This window comes from Tachyglossus aculeatus, chromosome 21 (assembly GCF_015852505.1).
Source record: "Tachyglossus aculeatus isolate mTacAcu1 chromosome 21, mTacAcu1.pri, whole genome shotgun sequence".
Lineage (NCBI taxonomy): Eukaryota > Metazoa > Chordata > Mammalia > Monotremata > Tachyglossidae > Tachyglossus > Tachyglossus aculeatus.
This window is the reverse complement of record NC_052086.1, coordinates 30,392,726-30,414,346: the sequence shown is the minus strand read 5'-3', so window position 1 is coordinate 30,414,346 and position 21,621 is coordinate 30,392,726. Positions and strand designations below refer to the sequence as shown.

General features: G+C 42.8%; 1 protein-coding gene across 1 annotated transcript in view; it reads right to left on the bottom strand.

The window, feature by feature from the left end:
• The window catches only part of GLT1D1 (glycosyltransferase 1 domain containing 1), a 118,793-nt gene that overhangs the window by 49,256 nt on the left and 47,916 nt on the right, over positions 1-21,621 (bottom strand). Inside the window, exon 7 of the mRNA XM_038763334.1 lies at positions 2,913-3,008. Coding sequence (XP_038619262.1) covers positions 2,913-3,008 — 96 coding nt within the window. The remainder of the gene's footprint in view (positions 1-2,912; positions 3,009-21,621) is intronic.

Here is a 21,621-nt window from a genome sequence, read left to right as displayed (position 1 = left end):
CCACTGTTGGGTAGGGACTGTCTCTATGTGTTGCCAATTTGTACTTCCCAAGCGCTTAGTACAGTGCTCTGCACATAGTAAGCGCTCAATAAATACGATTGATTGATTGATTGGCAGAGATGTGATTTTAATAAGGCTTTGGAGGTGGGGAGAGTATGGTCTGTTGTGTAGGAAGCAGGGAGGGAGGTCCAGGACAGAGGAAGGATATGGGCTAGGGGCCAAACAGCAAGATAGATGAAATCGAGGAACAGTGTGAGTAGTTAGACGTTAGGAGGGAAGGTTTTGGGCTGGGTTGTAGAAGGATATCAGTGAGGTAGGAGGGAGAGAGCTGAAAATGACTTAAGGCTATATCTGCATTCATTCATTCATTCATTCAATCGTATTTATTGAGCGCTTACTGTGTCCAGAGCACTGGACTAAGCCCTTGGGAAGTACAAGTTGGCAACATTATAGAGACGGTCCCTACCCAACAGTGGGCTCACAGTCTAGAAGGGGGAGACAAAGAACAAAACATATTAACAAAATAAAATAAATAGAATAAAGATGTACAAATAAAATAGAGTAATAAATGCACACAAACATATATACAGGTGTTGTGGGGAGGGGAAGGATGGAGAAGGGGGATGAGGGGGAGAGGAAGGAGGGGGCTCAGCCTGGGAAGGCCTCCTGGAGGAGGTGAGCTCTCAGTAGGGCCCTGAAATTACAATTGGATGTGAGGGGTGAAAGAGAGAGCGGAGTCGAGGATGACACCAAGGTTGCGGGCTTGGGAGACGGGAAGGATGGTAGCGCCGTCAACAGTGATGGGAAAGTCAGGGAGAGGGCAGGGTTTGGGAGGGAAGATAAGGAGTTCAGTCTTAGCAGGGACAGGGCTCACCTCAAAGATTTTGAGAAAAAGGTTCCTATCAAACACCATTATGGGCTTGAATTTGAACTGGGCAGATACTACATTGCTAAGGGATTGCACTTCCCAGGCAGGACCCATTTTGGCAGGGGGGGCAAGCACCTCTTGTCTTCCCTCGGAGGCCATCATGAACCAGCATGGCTCAGTGGAAAGAGCATGGGCTTTGGAGTCAGAGGTCATGGGTTCAAATCCTAGCTCTGCCAATTACCAGCTGTGTGACTTTCGGCAAGTCACTTCACTTCTCTGGGCCTCACAGTTCCCTCAACTGTAAAATGGGGATTAAGACTGTGAGCCCTCTGTGGGGCAACCTGATCACCATGTAACCTCCCCAGCGCTTAGAACAGTGCTTTGTACACAGTAATAAATGCTAACATTATTATTATTATCTTGAGAATCATGCGATAAAGCATGTCTGATTGACTAACTGAATTTGAGGCTTTTCCACGACCTATGCTCCCCTCTCCCCTGACCCCACTGCCATCATGAGGCACAGGGGGATCCCAAGTTAGGCAGGCTGCTACTAGCTGGAGGAATGGGGAGAGCAGAGCCACCAATTCCCAAGGAAGTAGTTTTACGATTCCTTTACTCACAGTAGGACGCAATCTGAAGATAAAAATAGCCTATCACCAAAGTTTCAATCTAATGCTTTTCTGGTCTTCCGTACTGCATTCTGACACATCATATTTGCAGCAAACCCCCCTGACACTGGATGGTAGCAAGTGAGGTATGGTTTTCTCTCAGGTAAATTTCATAAATATTATTCACCTATTGATAGGTTTGATTTATACACACCAGTCTAATGGACGTCAATGCTGGTGGTTGCCTCTACCGTATTTTTAAATATGTAAATATATTTAAATATGTAAAGTCCTTATTTTAAATGTAAAGTCCTTATTTTTTCTTCTTTGAATGGACTCTTAGGATATCTAATATTTCTTGGAGCTCACTGAATCGGCCATTCTTTAGATGAGATCTTTTAGACTGTGAGCCCACTGTTGGGTAGGGACTGTCTCTATATGTTGCCAATTTGTACTTCCCAAGCGCTTAGTACAGCGCTCTGCACATAGCAAGCGCTCAATAAACACGATTGATGATGATAAGATGAAACAACTCTACCCCCGGATGAAATTACTTGGCCAATGGTATTTAAAGGAACAATTTCACTTACGTTAACAGGCAGAAAGTTTCAACCAGTAATGAGTAGACAGTAGGGTTGTGAAATGCCCAGATGTCTATCACTCAAACAATAGTATTTGTTGAGCTTCTACTGTGTGAAGAGCAATGTACTGAGCACTTAGGAGAATAGAATTAGTATATACAATCTCTGCCCTTAAGAAGTTTACAATCTAGTGTGGGCAATGGACACTAAGTTAAATTACGAATTGGATAAGGTAATCACATCCATAAAATAATACGAGTACAAAGGTGCATAGGTGGTATGGAAGTGCTGAAGTGGCAGTTATAATGGGGAGATTAGAAATTAGTCGTGGAAGCAGCGTGGCTCAGTGGAAAGAGCCCGCGCTTTGGAGTCAGAGATCATGGGTTCAAATCCCGGCTCCGCCACTTGTCAGTTGTGTGACTTTGGGCAAGTCAGTTAACTTCTCTGTGCCTCAGTTACCTCACCTGGAAAATGGGGATTAAGACTGTGAGCCCCACGTGGGACAACCTGATCACCTTGTAACCTCCCCAGCACTTAGAACAGTGCTTTGCACATAGTAAGTGCTTAATAAATGGCATTTAAAAAAAAGACCTGAACTTTTTAAGTCATTTGTGTAACCTTGGGCAAATCACTTGACTTCTCCGTGCCTCTGTTGCCTCATCTGCATAATGGAGATTAAATCCCTGTTCTCTTACCTATTTAGACTGTAAGTCCCATGTAGGACAGGGACATTGTCCAACCTGATTAGCTAGTACTTACCCAGCATTTAATACAGTGCTTGGCACTTAGTAGGCGCTTAACAAATATCACAATAACCTTTCCGTATAGGGACTTTAGTCATTGAGAACCTACCTGAAAACGCGTCCACCAGGTAAAGAGGGTCTTTCACTTGCCTGAGTCCACATATCAAAAGAAATATGTGCAAGTTATCTGCATTTTGGTGAATATCTGCAATGGAACACGATAGTTTAAAATTCGGCGATTTTGTATCCTGCAAAAAAGAAACATCAGCACTCTTCTAGTCACTTTCTCAATAACCAATAAATATTTCTGTTCAGCTGCAATTATATCACAGTGGTTTTACTGAATCCCTCTCCCGCAGTTTCATTGACTCTGGCCTTCGTGCCAGAGGTTGGCATGCCAAGATATTCTGCCTGGCACTGCCAGGAGCACTAATGTCCTCTTCTGGATGGCAGCGGCGCTTCCAGAAAAAGGAAACTATTTGCATTTGACACATTTGGTACATAATCCTGCAGCTTTGCCCAGAGGCTCTCCAACATGCTCTCCCATCTGCCCTGGCCTTCCTAATTCCAAATGTTGGGAGTTTGTGAGAGTGATGCAAGTCTTCCAAGTTGCTGCTTCGGCTGCAATAGCCCACAAGTGCCAGTGACTGCAGCTCCCCTGCAGAGTTAAGCATTTACCATGTCAATTTCCCCCCATCCTCCCACGGTTCGACATAGCAACCGTTTTCCATTACCAATCTCAGAGATGAGGCACTAAGGAAGTGATAAATGCAGCACAATATCCAGAATCTTGCACAACAGAGGAAGGGTTGACGTGACCTTAAACAGGCCAATCAATCAATCAATCAATCGTATTTATTGAGCGCTTACTATGTGCAGAGCACTGTACTAAGCGCTTGGGAAGTACAAATTGGAAACACATAGAGACAGTCCCTACCCAACAGTGGGCTCACAGTCTAAAAGGGGGAGACAGAGAACAGAACCAAACATACCAACAAAATAAAATAGATAGGATAGAAATGTACAAGTAAAGTAAATAAATAAATCAATAGAGTAATAAATATGTACAGGCCAAAAAAAAGCTACAGAGAAATCCCACTTTTCTCGATTTGCTCTAACCTTCAAGCTCCATTCCTAGCTTACTGCCCTTATAGATGTCAGAAATCACTTATACCTCATAGCCAAAGCAAACTACTTGAAGTGTTATTGAACATCTGTATCTATGAGTCACTAGAAGCATAGATCTGGCTGTTTTGAAGCATCAGAGATTTCTTCTTATCGGTTCTGAATACGGCCTGAGAGACCAGATAACCCTGGTCTTCCACGTATAAGCATCGCAACACCAATAAGGCAAGTGATCTTATAGGAAACAACTCACCTTTCTAACCCAAGAATAAATCACTCACAAAATGGAGAGTATTTTCCCCAATATGACCATCTGCAAAATCTAACTCGTTATTAAAAAGTACGCTAACATTCCCTTTTCGGAGTAGTGAATGGCAGGTGCCATAACATTGACTCATATTAAACTGACTCCCCTCAGTTTTCTATATTCAGAGTTGTAATGGGAAGAATCTTGGGTGCTCCACCTATTTTTATATCTATGGCCTTTTTTATGGGACATGGGAAATGTATCCTTAGTCTGAGGGAAGGGAAATCCGAAATCCTACTTATTTTTGATTTTACGCTTCTATTCCCGTCATTTAGTTTAAGAATTTTACCTTTCCTCAGTTGGGAAAATGAATACACTTTCCTTCTTTTTTCAGAACACCTAACAAAAGTCGAGTAATCCTAACTAAACTTTTTGGGGCAAAAATGCTGAGTATACACATATTACTTGCTTCATATTTTTAATCCTTTGTTCACATATGCAGATAGGTTTATAAAACTCTAGGCTTTCAAGTTCTGTCTCATAAAAATATTCCTCTGCAACATTAAAACAGCCAGCTAACTTTTTCAACATTCTTAAGAATGTTCTTTAGAAAAAAAGCACCTTCACTTTATGTTTGTAATGACTGTCTTAAATTAATCAATCAAAGCAAGTTTTTCAAAGAGATCCTTCAGTACACTTCAACACTTCTAGACTGTGAGCCCACTTTTGGGTACGGACTGTCTCTATATGTTGCCAACTTGTACTTCCCAAGCGCTTAGTACAGTGCTCTGCACACAGTAAGCGCTCAATAAATATGATTGAATGAATGAATGAATATGTTGAACAAGAAATGCAAATGAAACATAATCTCACAATCTTAACAATAAAAATGGCAAGCTCACAAAAGAAAAGCTGGAAGCATACTAAAACAAACTACTTCCAGCCTCCAAAGTCATCTGACTTGAAAATAGTCAATGAAACTAAATAAAATATGAAACAGTCTTGCCTAGTCTCCTGTACAGGAGTGCATTTTTAAAAATGGTCTCTGGATTTAAGTATGATTTCTATGACAGATCTTACCAAATATGTTTAAAATTTAATACAATCCTTAGAAAAGTGAGGCAGCCGCACACCTAACAACCTCCATCGGTCTTAGGAAACTGTATAATTCATTTATTCAGTCTTTTGTTGCAAATCTGATATTTTCATAGTGTTTTGGAACGAAAATCACTGGTGGTTTCCGAACAGTTTTTTTGTCTGGGCAGAAACTAAATCTAGATTTCACATTCCCGCAAAAGCCCTTCCTCCAGCAAATATAATGGGGAAGATTAGTCCAAGTATTTTCCAGTGTTACATTTTGAATGCATTATCCATTTCTGATTAAAATATTTCAATCTTTATTTCATGTTAATGGACAGACCTGCACAAGGCAAAACCAAGGTTATTTCCAAAATTAAGGAAAATAAACCCTAAAACCTGGTTTTTTTTTTTTTTACAGCAAGAGGATGGCTCGATCCCTTTTCACTAAAATGACAAGTCACCACCGTAATCTGTGGTAGACACATCATCATCAATCGTATTTATTGAGCGCTTACTATGTGCAGAGCACTGTACTAAGTGCTTGGGAAGTACAAATTGGCAACATATAGAGACAGTCCCTACCCAACAGTGGGCTCACAGTCTAAAAGGGGGAGACAGAGAACAAAACCAAACATCTTCCCTGCCCACAAGGAGAGGGAAATTAATATAAATATATAAATTACAGATATGTACACAAGTGCTGTGGTGCTGAGGGTGGGGTGACTCCCGAGTGCTTAAAGGGTCAGAAAAGAGAGGGAGTCGGGGGGGAAAGAGTTAATCTGAGAAAGTCCCTTGGAGGAGAGGTGATTTTGTAAAGGTTTGAATCAATCAATCGTGTTTATTGAGCGCTTACTCATCATCATCATCATCATCATCAATCGTATTTATTGAGCGCTTACTGTGTGCAGAGCACTGTACTATGCGCTTGGGAAGTACAAGTTGGCAGCATATAGAGACAGTCCCTACCCAACAGTGGGCTCACAGTCTGAAAGGGGGAGTCAGAGAACAAAACCAAACATACTAACCAAATAAAATAAATAGAATAGATATGCACAAATAAAATAGAGTAATAAATATGTACAAATGTATATACATATATACAGGTGCTGTGGGGAAGGGAAGGAGGTAAGATGGGGGGGATGGAGAGGGGGACGAGGGGGAGAGGAAGGAAGGGGCTCAGTGTGGGAAGGCCTCCTGGAGGAGGTGAGCTCTCAGCAGGGCCTTGAAGGGAGGAAGAGGGCTAGCTTGGCGGAGGGGCAGAGGGGTGTGCAGAGCACTGTACTAAGCGCTTGGGATGTACAAGTTGGCAACGTGTTTGAAGGTGGAGAGAGGGGTGGACTGGCCCATTGGGAGGGGAGAGGAAGTTCCAAGCCCGAAGGAGGATGTGGGAGAGGAGTCAGTGGTTAGCTACCCAACAATGGGGGACAGTGAGCGGCTGGGCCTGCAGGACCAAAGGGTCACGGCGGACACGAAGGAGGAAATCACCGTGGTAAGATCGGAGGGCTCAGCTGGTTGACTGCTTTAACTAATAATAATAATAATGATAGCATTTATTAAGCGCTTACTATGTGCAAAGCACTATTCTAAGCACTGGGGAGGTTAACAAGGTGACCAGGTTGTCCCACGGGGGCGTTCACAGTCTTCATCCCCATTTTCCAGATGAGGGAACTGAGGCCCAGAGAAGTGAAGTGACTCGCCCGAAGTCACACGGCTGATAAGTGGCGGAACCGGGATTTGAAGCCATGACCTCTGACTCCGAAGCCCGGGCTCTTTTCCACTGAGCCACGCTGCTTCTCCCGCCCCAGGGCTTAGTGCAGTGCCTGGCACATAGTAAGTGCTTGACAAATACCGCTATTATTATTTAATAATAATAACAATAATAATATTTAATATTATTATTAAATAATAATAAAATTATTATTTAATAATAATTTGTTAAGCACTTACTATAGCACTTACCGCTATTGTTATTTAATAATAATAACAATAATAGTAATATTTAATAATAGCGGTATTTGTAAAGCACTTACTATGTGCCAGGCACCGTACTAAGTGCTGGGGTGGATACAATAATAACAATGGTAATAATAATGATAGTAATTATATTATTATTATTATTATTATTATTATTATTATGGTATTATTATGGTATTTGTTAAGTACTTATTATGTGCCAGGCACTGTACTAAGTGCTGGATAATTATGGTATTTCTTAAGCACTTACTAAGTGCTGGGGTGGATACAATAATAACAATGATAATAATAATGATAATAATGATAACAATAATAGTAATAATAATAATAATTATTATTATTATTGTATTATTATGGTATTTGTTAAGTACTTATTATGTGCCAGGCACTGTACTAAGTGCTTGATAATTATGGCATTTGTTAAGCACTTACTATGTGCCAGGCACTGTACTAAGCACTGGGGTGGATACAATAATAATAATAATAACTATTATTATTATTATTATATTTGTTAAGCACTTACTATGTGCCAGGCACTGTACTAAGCACTGGGGTGGATACAATAATAATTATTATTATTATTATGGTATTTGTTAAGCACCTACTATGTGCCAGGCACTGTACTAAGCACTGGGATGGATACAATAATAATTATTATTATTATTATGGTATTTGTTAAGCACCTACTATGTGCCAGGCACTGTACTAAGCACTGGATAATTATGGTAGTTGTTAAGCGCTTACTATGTGCCAAGCACTGTTCTAAGCACTGGGAAAGATACAGGGTAATCAGGTTGTCCCACGCGGAGCTCACACTTTGAATCCCCATTTTCCAGATGAGGTAACTGAGGCCCAGAGAAGTTAAGTGACTTTTCCCAGGTCACACAGACCACGGTACAGAGTTCCTGTTTGATACGGAGGTGGATGGGCAACCGCTGGAAGTTGTTGAGGAGGGGGGAGAGGCGGACTGAATCGTTTTAGAAAATGGATCTGGGGCAAGAAGTTTTAATATGGACTGGAGGGGGGAGAGACAGGAGGCAAGGTGGGATATGAGGATACTTTCTAAGAAAAGGCAATGCAAAGGAAATCAACGGAAAATGAACTCACTGGACATTTTATAGTTGGGGTTAGATTCTGGATCTGTGGGGCCTGTTGAGCAGAAATACGATCTCTAAAAAGAATGCATTATTTATGGTGTGGGTTTAATTCTTCACCATATGCCAACCCATAGTAGGTGCTGATAAGGAACCAAAAACTGAATTTCTTAAGATCTTTGCAGGCAGGGATCGTGCATTTACTCTATTTTACTATCCCAGCACTTTAGTACAGCCCTCATTATTATTATTATTGCTATATTTTATTTGTACATATTTATTCTATTTATTTTATTTTGTTAATATGTTTTGTTTTATTGTCCGTCTCCCCCTTCTAGACCGTGAGCCCGCTGTCGGGTAGGGACCGTCTCTAGATGTTGCCAACTTGGACTTCCCGAGCGCTTAGTCCAGTGCTCTGCGCACAGTAAGCGCTCAACAAATATGACAATGAATGAATGAATGCTTCAAAGCCTTACCTGTCTCCCCCTTCTAGACTGTGAGCCCGCTGTTGGGCAGGGACCGTCTCTATACGTTGCCAACGTGGACTTCCCAAGCGCTTAGTACAGTGCTCTGCACACAGTAAGCGCTCAATTAATACGATGGATTGATTCAATCATTTATTGAGCACTTACTGTGTGCAAAACACTGTACTGAACGCTTGGGAGACCACAATATACCAATGAATGGACACATTCCCTGCCCACAATGAACTGACGCAGTAGGGGCTCAATAAATACCACTGATTGACTAATTGACCCTCAGAGGGGAGGCAGAGCGGCCTAGTGGAAAGAGGACTGGATTTGGAATCGGCAGACCAGCTGACCTTTTTTTTTTTTAATGGCATTTGTTAAGCGCTTACTATGCGCAAAGCACTGTTCTAAGCGCTGGAGGGATACAAGGTGATCAGGTTGTCCCACATGGGGCTCACAGTCCTAATCCTCATTTTACAGATGAGGGAACTGAGGCTCAGAGAAGTTAAGTGACCTGCCCAAGGCCACACAGCAGACAGGTGGCAGAGCTGGGATTCGAACCCATGACCTCTCACTCCAAATTAATCAATCAATCGTATTTATTGAGCGCTTACTGTGTGCAGAGCACTGGACTAAGCGCTTAAGCTCGTGCTCTTTCCACTCTCTGTGTCTGTTTCCTCATTTTAAAATGGAAATAACACACCTGAGCTCTTTACCCCCCAGGTAGGACATGAACTGTGTCTGATTAATTGGATAAACCCCAGTGTTTAGGCATATAGTGAGCACTTACTAAATATCATAATTATTGTATTTAAATGTCTAACCTCTTCTCCCTCTTATGAGGTTGCAATGACAAAATATGTCACATGTCTACTGTGTGACCTTGGGCAAGTCACTTCACTTCTCTGAGCCTCAGTTACCTCATCTGTAAAATGGGGATTAAGACTGTGAGCCCCACCTGGGACAACCTGATCACTTTGTATCCCCCCCAGCGCTTGATTAGAACAGTGCTTTGCACATAGTAAGCGCTTAATAAATGCCATTATTATTATTATTATAACACCCAGTTGAGTTAATGGACCAAAATTATACCAAGGTCTCTAATTTTACATTGCTAGTGCATCTTGAGTAAAGGCAAAATCTGTGTGGATTATTTCATTTTTAAAGAGGAATTGGGTTCCGGACAATAAAAAAAAACACATCGAAATGCAAATCCGTATAAAATACATAGCTTGGGTTGCTACATCTGTAAATCTTTTAGACTGTGAGCCCACTGTTGGGTAGGGACCGTCTCTATATGTTGCCAATTTGTACTTCCCAAGCGCTTAGTACAATGCTCTGCACATAGTAAGCTCTCAATAAATACGATTGATGATGATGCAACGATGATGATGGCATTTATTAAGCCCTTACTATGTGCCAAGCACTGTTCTAAGCGCTGGGGAGGTTACAAGGTGATCGGGTTGTCCCTCGGGCGGCTCGCGGTCTTAATCCCCATTTTACAGATGAGGGAACTGAGGCACAGAGTTTCTATCTGTCAGTTACGAAACACCACACATTGCCACGTTCCTGGCGCACATATGCCAACTTGTACTTCCCAAGCGCTTAGTACAGTGCTCTGCCCATAGTAAGCGCTCAATAAATACGATTGATGATTGATGATGATCATTGGCTGAGTCAATGCGCGACTTGAGGGAAAACCCCAAAACACACTAAGGTAAGCAAATTACAAAATATTTGGGTACGGCAGATCTATTAATTTGGAGAACGATAAAAAATAAAGCCCTTCCTTCCTTAATCTGCTACTGCCGTGGTCCCGAAGTATGTCGATACCAGGACAGATGGCAAATACACCAATCCTTGGAGCGACTCGGCAGTGGATTTCATGAACTGAAACTCAACTGATTTGCGCCCAGGCCAGTTATTCTTCATCTGCTCCCTAACTTGTTTTCAGTAAGAGGCTGATTGGGTGTATTAGAAATATGTCATTCATTCCGTCATATTTATTGGGGGCTTTATTGTGCGCAGAGCGCTGTGCTCAACGCTTGGGAGAGAACATTAGAAGAATAAACAGGCGCATTCCCTGCTCCCAACGAGCTTACAGTCTAGTGGGGGGTGAAGGAGGGCGATACGGACACAAATATAAATAAATAAATTGCAGATCTTCCCAGACTGAGCCCCCTCCTTCCTCTCCCCCTCGTCCCCCTCTCCATCCCCCCCGTCTTACCTCCTCCCTTCCCCACAGCACCTGTATATATGTATATATTTGTACATATTTATCACTCTATTTTACTTGTACTTATCTATTGTATTCATTTTATTTTAATATGTTTGGTTTTGTTCTCTGTCTCCCCCTTCTAGACTGTCAGCCCACTGTTGGGTAGGGATTGTCTCTGTATATTGCCAACTTGTACTTCCCAAGCGCTTAGTACAGCGCTCTGCACACAGTAAGCGCTCAATAAATACGATTGATTGATTGATTGATCTGTACGGAAGGGCTGCGGGGCTGGGAGAGGGGGAGAACAGAGGGAGCAAGTTGGGTCACGCAGAAGTGGGTGGGAGAAGAGGAAAGGGGGGCTTGGTCAGAGAAAGCTTCTTGGAGGTGATGGGCCTTCAGTGGTTTTGTCTACAGTGTCTCCATGTCTACAGTGGATGTGTGTGTCTGCTTATTAAGAGCTTACTGTGCGCACAGCACTGTACTATGTGCTTGGGAAAGTACAAGACAACAGAGTTAGGAGATGCAATCCCTGTCCCAAGGCGCTTATCGCTTTCATTCATTCATTCATTCATTCACTCATTCATTCAATCGGATTTATTGAGTGTCTGTTTATTGAGAGCTTACTGTGCGCCCAGCACTGTACTATGTGCTTGGGAAAGTACAAGACAACAGAGTTAGGAGATGCAATTCCCGTCCCAAGGCGCTTATCACTTTCATTCATTCATTCATTATATCGGATTTATTGAGTGTCTGTTTATTGACAGCTTACTGTGCGCCCAGCACTGTACTATGTGCTTGGGAAAGTACAAGACAACAGAGTTAGGAGATGCAATCCCCGTCCCAAGGCGCTTATCGCTTTCATTCATTCATTCATTCAATCGGATTTATTGAGTGTCTGTTTATTGAGAGCTTACTGTGCGCCCAGCACTGTACTATGTGCTTGGGAAAGTACAAGACAACAGAGTTAGGAGATGCAATCCCCGTCCCAAGGCGCTTATCACTTTCATTCATTCATTCATTCAATCGGATTTATTGAGTGTCTGTTTATTGAGAGCTTACTGTGCGCCCAGCACTGTACTATGTGCTTGGGAAAGTACAAGACAACAGAGTTAGGAGATGCAATTCCCGTCCCAAGGAGCTTATCTCTCATTCATTCATTCACTCATTCATTCAATCGGATTTATTGAGTGCCTGTTTATTGAGAGCTTACTGTGCGCACAACACTACTATGTGCTTGGGAAAGTACAAGACAACAGAGTTAGGAGATGCAATCCCCGTCCCAAGGCGCTTATCGCTTTCATTCATTCATTCATTCAATCGGATTTATTGAGTGTCTGTTTATTGAGAGCTTACTGTGCGCAGAGCACTGTACTATGTGCTTGGGAAAGTACAAGACAACAGAGTTAGGAGATGCAATCCCTGTCCCAAGGCGCTTATCGCTTTCATTCATTCATTCAATTCAATTGGATTTATTGAGCACTTACTGTGTGCAGAGCACTGGACTAAGCGCTTGGGAGAGTACAATAATAAACAGATATATTCCCTTCCCACAATGAGCTTACAGTCTAGAGGAGGGGAGACAGACACTAATATCAATCAATAAATTACAGATATGTACATAAGTACTTTGGGGCTGGAAAGGGGAAATTCATTCAATTCAATTGGATTTATTGAGCGCTTACTGTGTGCAGAGCACTGTACTAAGTGCTTGGGAGAGCACAATAATAGATATATTCCCTTCCCACAATGAGCTTACAGTCTAGAGGAGGGGAGACAGACACTAATATCAATCAATAAATTACAGATATGTACATAAGTGCTTTGGGGCTGGAAAGGGGAAATTCATTCAATTCAATTGGATTTATTGAGCGCTTACTGTGTGCAGAGCACTGGCCTAAGCGCTTAGGAGAGTACAATAATAAACAGATATATTCCCTTCCCACAATGAGCTTACAGTCTAGAGGAGGGGAGACAGACACTAATGTCAATCAATAAATTACAGATATGTACATAAGTACTTTGGGGCTGGAAAAGGGAATAAACAAAGGGAGCAAGTCAGGGTGAGGCAGAAGGGAGTGGGAGAAGAGGAAAGGGGGGCTAAGTCAGGGAAGGCCTCTTGGAGAAGATCAATCAATTGTATTTATTGAGCGCTTACTGTGTGCAGAGCACTGTACTAAGCGCTTGGGAAGTACAAGTTGGCAACATATAGAGACGGTTCCTACCCAACAGTGGGCTCACAGTCTAGAAGGGGGAGACAGAGAACAAAACCAAACATACTAACAAAGTAAAATAAATAGAATAGATATGTACAAGTAAGATAAATAGAGTAATAAATATGTACAAACATATATACATATATACAGGTGCATATATGAGGAGTATATATATATATATATATATATATATATATATATATATATAAGGAGATGTGTCCTCAATAAGGCTTTGAAGGTGGGGAGAGTAAAGCAAATCCCAAGTATCTGTCTTATTGCGATTGAAATGGTTAGAGAACAACAAAATTATGCTTGAAATAAATGATCTATGATATGAAAATATTAACATCTTCTGGGCCCTTAGAAAATAAACATTTTATCTTCCCTGAAGCTCAAGGGAAGTAAAGGAGTTGACATCCTGACATATTAGCTCTCCTATTATCAGGGGCATTTACTGAGCACTTACTGTGTACTAAGCATTAGGGAGAGTACAATGCCTTTGTACTCTGACCTTTGTTCTTCCAATCTCTCCCAATATTTGCAGATAATTACTTCCTCCATTAGATTGTAGACTGGGAACATATGCCTTGCTACTGCTGCCCTTTCCCAAATGCTTAGGGCAATGCATTGCATACAATAAATACCATTCATTCATTCATTCATTCATTCAATCGTATTTATTGAGCACTTACTGTGTGCAGGGCACTGTACTAAGCGCTTGGGAAGTACAATTTGGCAACATATAGAAACGGTCCCTACCCGTCAACGGGCTCACAGTCTAGAAGGGGGAGACAGACAACAAAGCAAAACATACTAACAAAATAAAATAAACAGAATAGATATGTACAAGATAAATAGAGTAATAAATATGTACAAACATATATACAGGTGCATATATGAGGAGCATATATGAGGTGCATCTATATATGAGGAGATGTGTCCTCAATAAGGCTTTGACGGTGGGGAGAGTAAAGCAAATCCCAAGTATCTGTCTTATTGTGATTGAAATGGTTAGAGAACAACAAAATTATGCTTGAAATAAATGATCTACGATATGAAAATATTAACATCTTCTGGGCCCTTAGAAAATAAGCATCTTATCTTCCCTGAAGCTCAAGGGAAGTAAAGTAGTTGACAACCTGACATATTAGCTCTACTATTATCAGGGGCATTTACTGAGCACTTACTGTGTACGAAGCATTAGGGAGAGTGCCATGCCTTTGTACTCTGACCTTTGCTCTTCCAATGTCTCCCAATATTTGTAGATAATTACTTCCTCCATTAGATTGTAGACTGGGAACATATGCCTTGCTACTGCTGCCCTTTCCCAAATGCTTAGGGCAATGCATTGCATACAATAAATACCATTCATTCATTCATTCAATCGTATTTATTGAGCACTTACTGTGTGTAGGGCACTGTACTAAGCGCTTGGGAAGTACATGGTGGCAACATATAGAGATGGTCCCTACCCGACAACGGGCTCGCAGTCTAGAAGGGGGAGACAGACAACAAAACAAAACATACTAACAAAATAAAATAAATAGAATAGATATGTACAAGTAAAATAGAGTAATAAATATGTACAAACATATATACATATATACAGGTGCATATATGAGGAGCATATACGAGGTGCATATATATATGAGGAGATGTGTCCTCAATAAGGCTTTGAAGGTGGGGAGAGTAAAGCAAATCCCAAGTATCTGTCTTATTGCGATTGAAATGGTTAGAGAACAACAAAATTATGCTTGAAATGAATGATCTACGATATGAAAATATTAACATCTTCTGGGCCCTTAGAAAATATTCAATCGTATTTATTGAGCGCTTACTGTGTGCAGGGCACTGTACTAAGCGCTTGGGAAGTACATGGTGGCAACATATAGAGATGGTCCCTACCCAAGAACGGGCTCACAGTCTAGAAGGGGGAGAAAGACAACAAAACAAAACATGTGGACAGGTGTCAAGTGACCAGAATAAATAGAAGTAAAGCTAGATGCGCATCATTAACAAAATAAATAGAACAGTAAATCTGTACAAGTAAAATAAATTGAGTAATAAATCTGTACAGACCTGGTTTCTTATCCCAGCCCCGCCACTCATCTGCTGTGTGACCTTGGGGAAGTCACCTAACTTCTCTGTGCCTCAGTTCTCTCATCTGTAAAATGGGGATTCAATACTTGTACTATGGTATTTGTTAAGTGCTTACTATGTGCCAGGCACTGTAACTGAGCTCTGGGGTTGGACACAGTCCATGTCCCACATGGAGCCCACAGTCTCAATTCCCATTTTCCAACTTGTACTTCCCAAGCGCTTAGTAGAGTGCTCTGCACACAGCAAGCGCTCAATAAATACGATTGATTGATTGATTACTGTGGGAACCTGATTGTTGTGTGTCTGGTCTGCCCCAGCGTTTAGTACAAAGCTGGGCAAATAGTAAGCACTTGAGAAATACCACTATTATTATCATTACTATTATTATTACAAAGCCTTATTTTTTAATCTAGCCCCCGAAGATCCGCATTTGTTGTTTTTCAGTCTCGGTAACAGTAAATGTAATGGCTAAATTTAAAAAGTGCCTTTCGGTAGTCCACCAAATAACCTTCATAAACGCACAGTGAGGTAACTGATGCTATTTTAAAGGCAAAAGAATAAAAGGAGGTTACGGCCGATGGTTGTTCAGCAAATAAATCCTACTATTTCCCAGGCCAACTCCCCCTCGTCCCCCTCTCCATCCCCCCCATCTTACCTCCTTCCCGTCCCCACAGCACCTGGATATATGTTTGTACATATTTATTACTCTATTTTACTTGTACGTATGTATTCTATTTATTTTATTTGGTTAGTATGTTTGGTTTTGTTCTCTGTCTCCCCCTTTTAGACTGTGAGCCCGTTGTTGTGTAGGGACCGTCTCCATGTGTTGCCAACTTGTCCTTCCCAAGCACTTAGTCCAGTGCTCTGCACACAGTAAGCGCTCAATAAATATGACTGATTGATTGATTGATTGGAAGAAACACTACAGCACTTCCTTGTTGCGGTGGCCCTAAATTGTTGCATCTATATATGGCTTTTCTTGTCACTAAAACACTGGATTGGTTTCATGAAAATTGGGAACTCCTGAGCCCCGTTCTCCCAGGACTTTGAAAGGTTAGCCCATTATGGGCAGGGAACACGCATCTGCTAATTCTCTTGTATCCTACTCTCCCACGCACTTAGAGCGGTGCTCCGTACATAGTAAGCGCTCATTAAATAGCATTGATTAATTGCTTTAGTAAGAAAAACAAACACTTTAGAAGGAGCCTCCACTTTCAGATTGCTAGATGATCCGGTTTATTTTCTTAACGATGTGCATCTAGCTTTATTTCTATTTATTCTGATGACTTGACACCTGTCCACATGTTTTGCTTTACCGTCTGTCTCCCCCTTCCAGACTGTGAGCCCGCCGTTGGGTAGGGACTGTCTCTAGATGTTGCCGATTTGTACTTTCCAAGCGCTTAGGACAGTGAGCGCTCAATAAATACAATTGAATGAATGAATATACAGGTGCTGTGGGGAGGGGAAGGAGGTAGGGCGGGGGGGATGGGGAGGGGGCTCAGTCTGGGAAGGCCTCCGGGAGGAGGTGAGCTCTCAGTTGGAGCACTCAGGTAATAATAATAATAATAATAATAATAATAATGGCATTTATTAAGCGCTTACTATGTGCAAAGCACTGTTCTAAGCACTGGAGAGGTTACAAGGTGATGAGGTTGTCCCACGGGGGGCTCACAGTCTTAATCCCCATTTTACAGATGAGGGAACTGAGGCCCAGAGATGTTAAGTGACTTGCCCAAAATCACACAGCTGACAAGTGGCGGAGCTGGGATTTGAACCCAGGACCTCTGACTCCAAAGCCCGGGCTCTTTCCACTGAGCCATGCTGCTTCTCAGTAGGAGTCCCATTAACATTACAACTACTACTACTGTCTGGCCAACACTGGTGTGGTCAAATCGGGTCTGAAAAGTGTGTTCCTCGTGCTGATTGGCGTGGCTCGGTGGAAAAGAGCCCGGGCTTTGGAGTCAGAGGTCATGGGTTCAAATCCCGGCTCTGCCAACTGTCAGCTGGGTGACTCTGGGCAAGTCACTTCACTTCTCTGGGCCTCAGTTACCTCATCTGTAAAATGAGGATTAAGACTGTGAGTCCCCCGGGGGACAACCTGATTGCCTTGTAACCTCCCTTGCGCTTAGAACAGTGCTTTGCACATAGTAAGCGCTTAATAAATGCCATCGTTATTATTGGCCTTGGATTCTGGGACTTAACAACTGTAAAGGAGAGACGCTACTGCTCCTGTCTCCATCATCAATCGTATTTATTGAGCGCTTACTGTGTGCAGAGCACTGTACTAAGCGCTTGGGAAGTACAAATTGGCAACATATAGAGACGGTCCCTACCCAACAGTGGGCTCACAGTCTAAAAGTCTAATAGCTCACCTCACCCAACTCTCTGGTCTACCTGAACTTCGGGATTTTCGAGGCTGGAGGACTGTGAAAAGAAAAGGGAGAAGGGGAAGGAGGGAAAAGAGCCAGAGAAGCTGTTAACGGGGTCAATTTACTGACATCAGAGAGCCTGGAAGATGCCTGAATAGCTAGAGATAATGGCTCCAAAATGAATTATTACGGGTGGGCTGGGAATCTAACTCCTGCCAAAGTAGCTGGCGAATCCAGTTAGCAGGCTGTTTGTTTTGTTTTCTTTTTTCTTTTTGTGAAGCACTTACTATGTGCCAGACACTGAACTGCCAGGGTTGAAACAAGATAATTGGGTTGGACACAGCCAAGGTTCCACATGGGCCAAACAATCCCTATTTTACAGGTGACTGAGGTACAGACATGGGGCGGAGAATCAATTGATCGTATTTATTGAGCGCTGACTGTGTGCAGAGCACTGTACTAAGCGCTTGGGAAGTCCAAGTTGGCAACGTATAGAGACGGTCCCTACCCAACAGTGGGCTCACAGTCTAGAAGGGGGAGAAGAAGCCAGGTCCACTGGTTGCCAGGCCCATGCCCTCTTCACTAGGCAACACTGCTTCTACTGTAATGGGATCAGGCAAACTGCAAGGCAGTTGGAAAGAAAATAAGAAGAAAGCTAGAATTCATTTGGTAATAATAATAATGGTATTGGTTAAGCGCTGTACTCTGTGCAAAGCACTGTTCTAAGCGCTGGGGTAGATACAAGGTGATCAGGTTGGCCGGCGTGGGGCTCACAGTCTTAATCCCCATTTTCCAGATGAGGGAACTGAGGCCCAGAGAAGTGAAGTGACTTGCCCAAAGTCACCCAGCTGATAAGTGGCGGAGCTGGGATTAGAACCCATGACCTCTGGCTCCCAAGCCCGGGCTCTTTCCACTAAGCCACACTGCTTCCCTTCACTGCTTGGTATTGGGCTGTTTTCTTGTTTAGCAGAGAAATGTGGCCAAAAGTAAAGATTTTACTTTAGGTACCTTTCTAATAATAATAATGATGATGGCATTTATTAAGCGCTTACTGTGTGCAAAGCACTGTTCTAACCGCTGGGGAGGTTACAGGGTGATCAGGTTGTCCCACGGGGGGCTCACAGTCTTAATCCCCATTTTCCAGATGAGGGAACTGAGGCACAGAGAAGTGAAGTGACTTGCCCAAAGTCACCCAGCTGATAAGTGGTGGAGCTGGGATTTGAACCCATGACCTCTGACTCCAAAGCCCGGGCTCTTTCCGCTAAGCCACACTGCTTCTCTTCACTCCTTGGTATTGGGCTGTTTTCTTGTTTAGCGGAGAAATGTGGCCAAAAGTAAGGATTTTACTTTAGGTACCTTTTTAATAATAATAATAATAATAGTGCATTTATTAAGCGCTTACCGTGTGCAAAGCACTGTTCTAAGCGCTGGGGAGGCTACAAGGTGATCAGGTTGTCCCACGGGGAGCTCACAGTCTTAATCCCCATTTTACAGATGAGAGAACTAAGGCACAGAGAAGTGAAGTGACTGGCCCCAAGTCACCCAGCTGACAAGTGGCAGAGCCGGGATTTGAACCCACGACCTCTGACTCCAAAGCCCGGGCTCTTTCCACTAAGCCACACTGCTTCTCTTCACTCCTTGGTATTGGGCTGTTTTCTTGTTTAGCGGAGAAAAATGTGGCCAAAAGTAAGGATTTTACTTTAGGTACCTTTTAAGATCGTGAGCCCCCCCGAGAGGGACAGGGATTGGGTCTAATTCATTCATTCATTCAATCATATTTATTGAGCGCTTACTGTGTGCAGAGCACTGTACTAAGCGCTTGGGAAGTACAAGTTGGCAACATATAGAGATGGTCCCTACCCAACAGTGGGCTCACAATCTAGAAGTGGGGAGACAGGGACTAATTCCTAATTGTATATTCTTTCCCAGCACTTAGTACAATACTCTGAACACGACAAGCTCACAAGAAATACTGTTGCTATTATTACTACCACCAGCACTACTACTACTAGTATTAGTACAACACCACAACGAGAAAGGAAGGCTATACAATCAAAGAAACAGCACTACGTACCTAGGGCAGCAAACGAGTGGGCAAATTAAAAGCTTAGATCCCATAGTAAGAATAAACCGCAGACATTACCTGACCCGCAGAAACTTTCTGCAGCAGGAAAGGGTGCCTAGCTTTTGTAATTATAATAATAATAATAATATTGGTATTTGTTAAGCGCTTCCTATGTGCCAAGCACTGTTTTAACTACTGGGTCGATACAAGGTAATCAGGTTGTCCCACGTGGGGCTCACCGTCTTGTCCCCATTTACAGATGAGGTAACGGAGGCACAGAGAATAATAATAGTAATAATAATAATAATAATAATGGCATTTATTAAGCACTTACTATGTGCAAAGCACTGTTCTAAGCGCTGATGAGGTTACAAGGTGATCAGGTTGTCCCGCGGGGCTCACAGTCTAAATTCCCATTTTACATAGTGGAAACTGAGGCACAGAGAAGTGAAGTGACTTGCCCAAAATCACACAGCTGACAATTAGTGGAGCCGGGATTTGAACCCATGACCTCTGACTCCAAAGACCGTGCTCTTTCCACTGGGCCACGCTGCTTCTCTTGTAGAATTCCGGTGTGAAAGATTGGATTTGGGTTTGCGACTATTGAATCAATCAATGGTATTCACGGAATACTTATTGTGTGCAGGGCAGTTGGGAAAGTACACTGCAACAGAGTTGGTAGATGTGAAGCGGCGTGGCTCAGTGGAAAGAGCCCGGGCTTTGGAGTCAGAGGTCATGGGTTCAAATCCCGGCCCCGCCAGCTGTCAGCTGTGTGACTTTGGGCAAGTCACTTCACTTCTCTGGGCCTCAGTTACCTCATCTGTAAAATGGGGATGAAGACTCTGAGCCCCCCGTGGGACAGCCTGATCACCTTGTAACCTCCCCAGCGCTTAGAACAGTGCTTTGCACATAGTAAGTGCTTAATAAATACCATTATTATTATTAATAATAATAATTACTATTATTGTTGTTATTATTATTATTATTATTATGTGATCCCTGCCCACAAAGAACTTCCAGTTTACATGACTTGCCATTTAGTCCTGTAATGAGGAATCAGAAACTACTATTGTACACTTAACATCTGGGAATATGCAGGCTTTGACTTAGAAAAAACTGAAAACTGCAGTGGCCCCTATTATTATTATTGATGGCATTTATAGTACAGTGCTCTGCACACAGTAAGCGCTCAATAAATACGATTGATTGATTGATTGATTGATTAAGTGCTTACTATGTGCAAAGCACTGTTCTAAGCACTGGGGAGTTTACAAGGTGATCAGGTTGTCCCACGGGGGGCTCACAGTCTTCATCCCCATTTTCCAGATGAGGGAACTGAGGCCCAGAGAAGTGAAGTGACTTGCCCAAAGTCACACAGCTGACAAGTGGCGGAGGTGGGATTTGAACCCATGGCCTCTGACTCCAAAGCCCGGGCTCTTTCCACGGAGCCACGCTGCTTCTCAAGCTTCCGAGAATGCCTCAATGCCAGAGATGCAGAGCTCCCAACACCCTCCCCCTCTATCTCCACCCAGATTTTCCCCTTCCAATCAATCAATCGTATTTATTGAGTGCTTACTGTGTGCAGAGCACTGTACTAAGCGCTTAGCACTGTACTTAGCACTGCACTTCCACCAGAAATGATACTTTAATTGGCGTGGACAACAGTTCCCTGACACCGGTGACGATCCGAAAACTGCCAAATGCCTCTAAGAGAGGTAGGTCTGGTCACTGTCCGAACGCCGCTTCCGACAGCAGGGTCCCAAGGTGACCCGGGGGTACCGGCCGTCTCAAGGTCAAATGCTATCTAGTGGCCGCCCAAGCCGGCAGGAGGGACTCGGAAGTGAGGGTGGGGTGCCGCCAAAA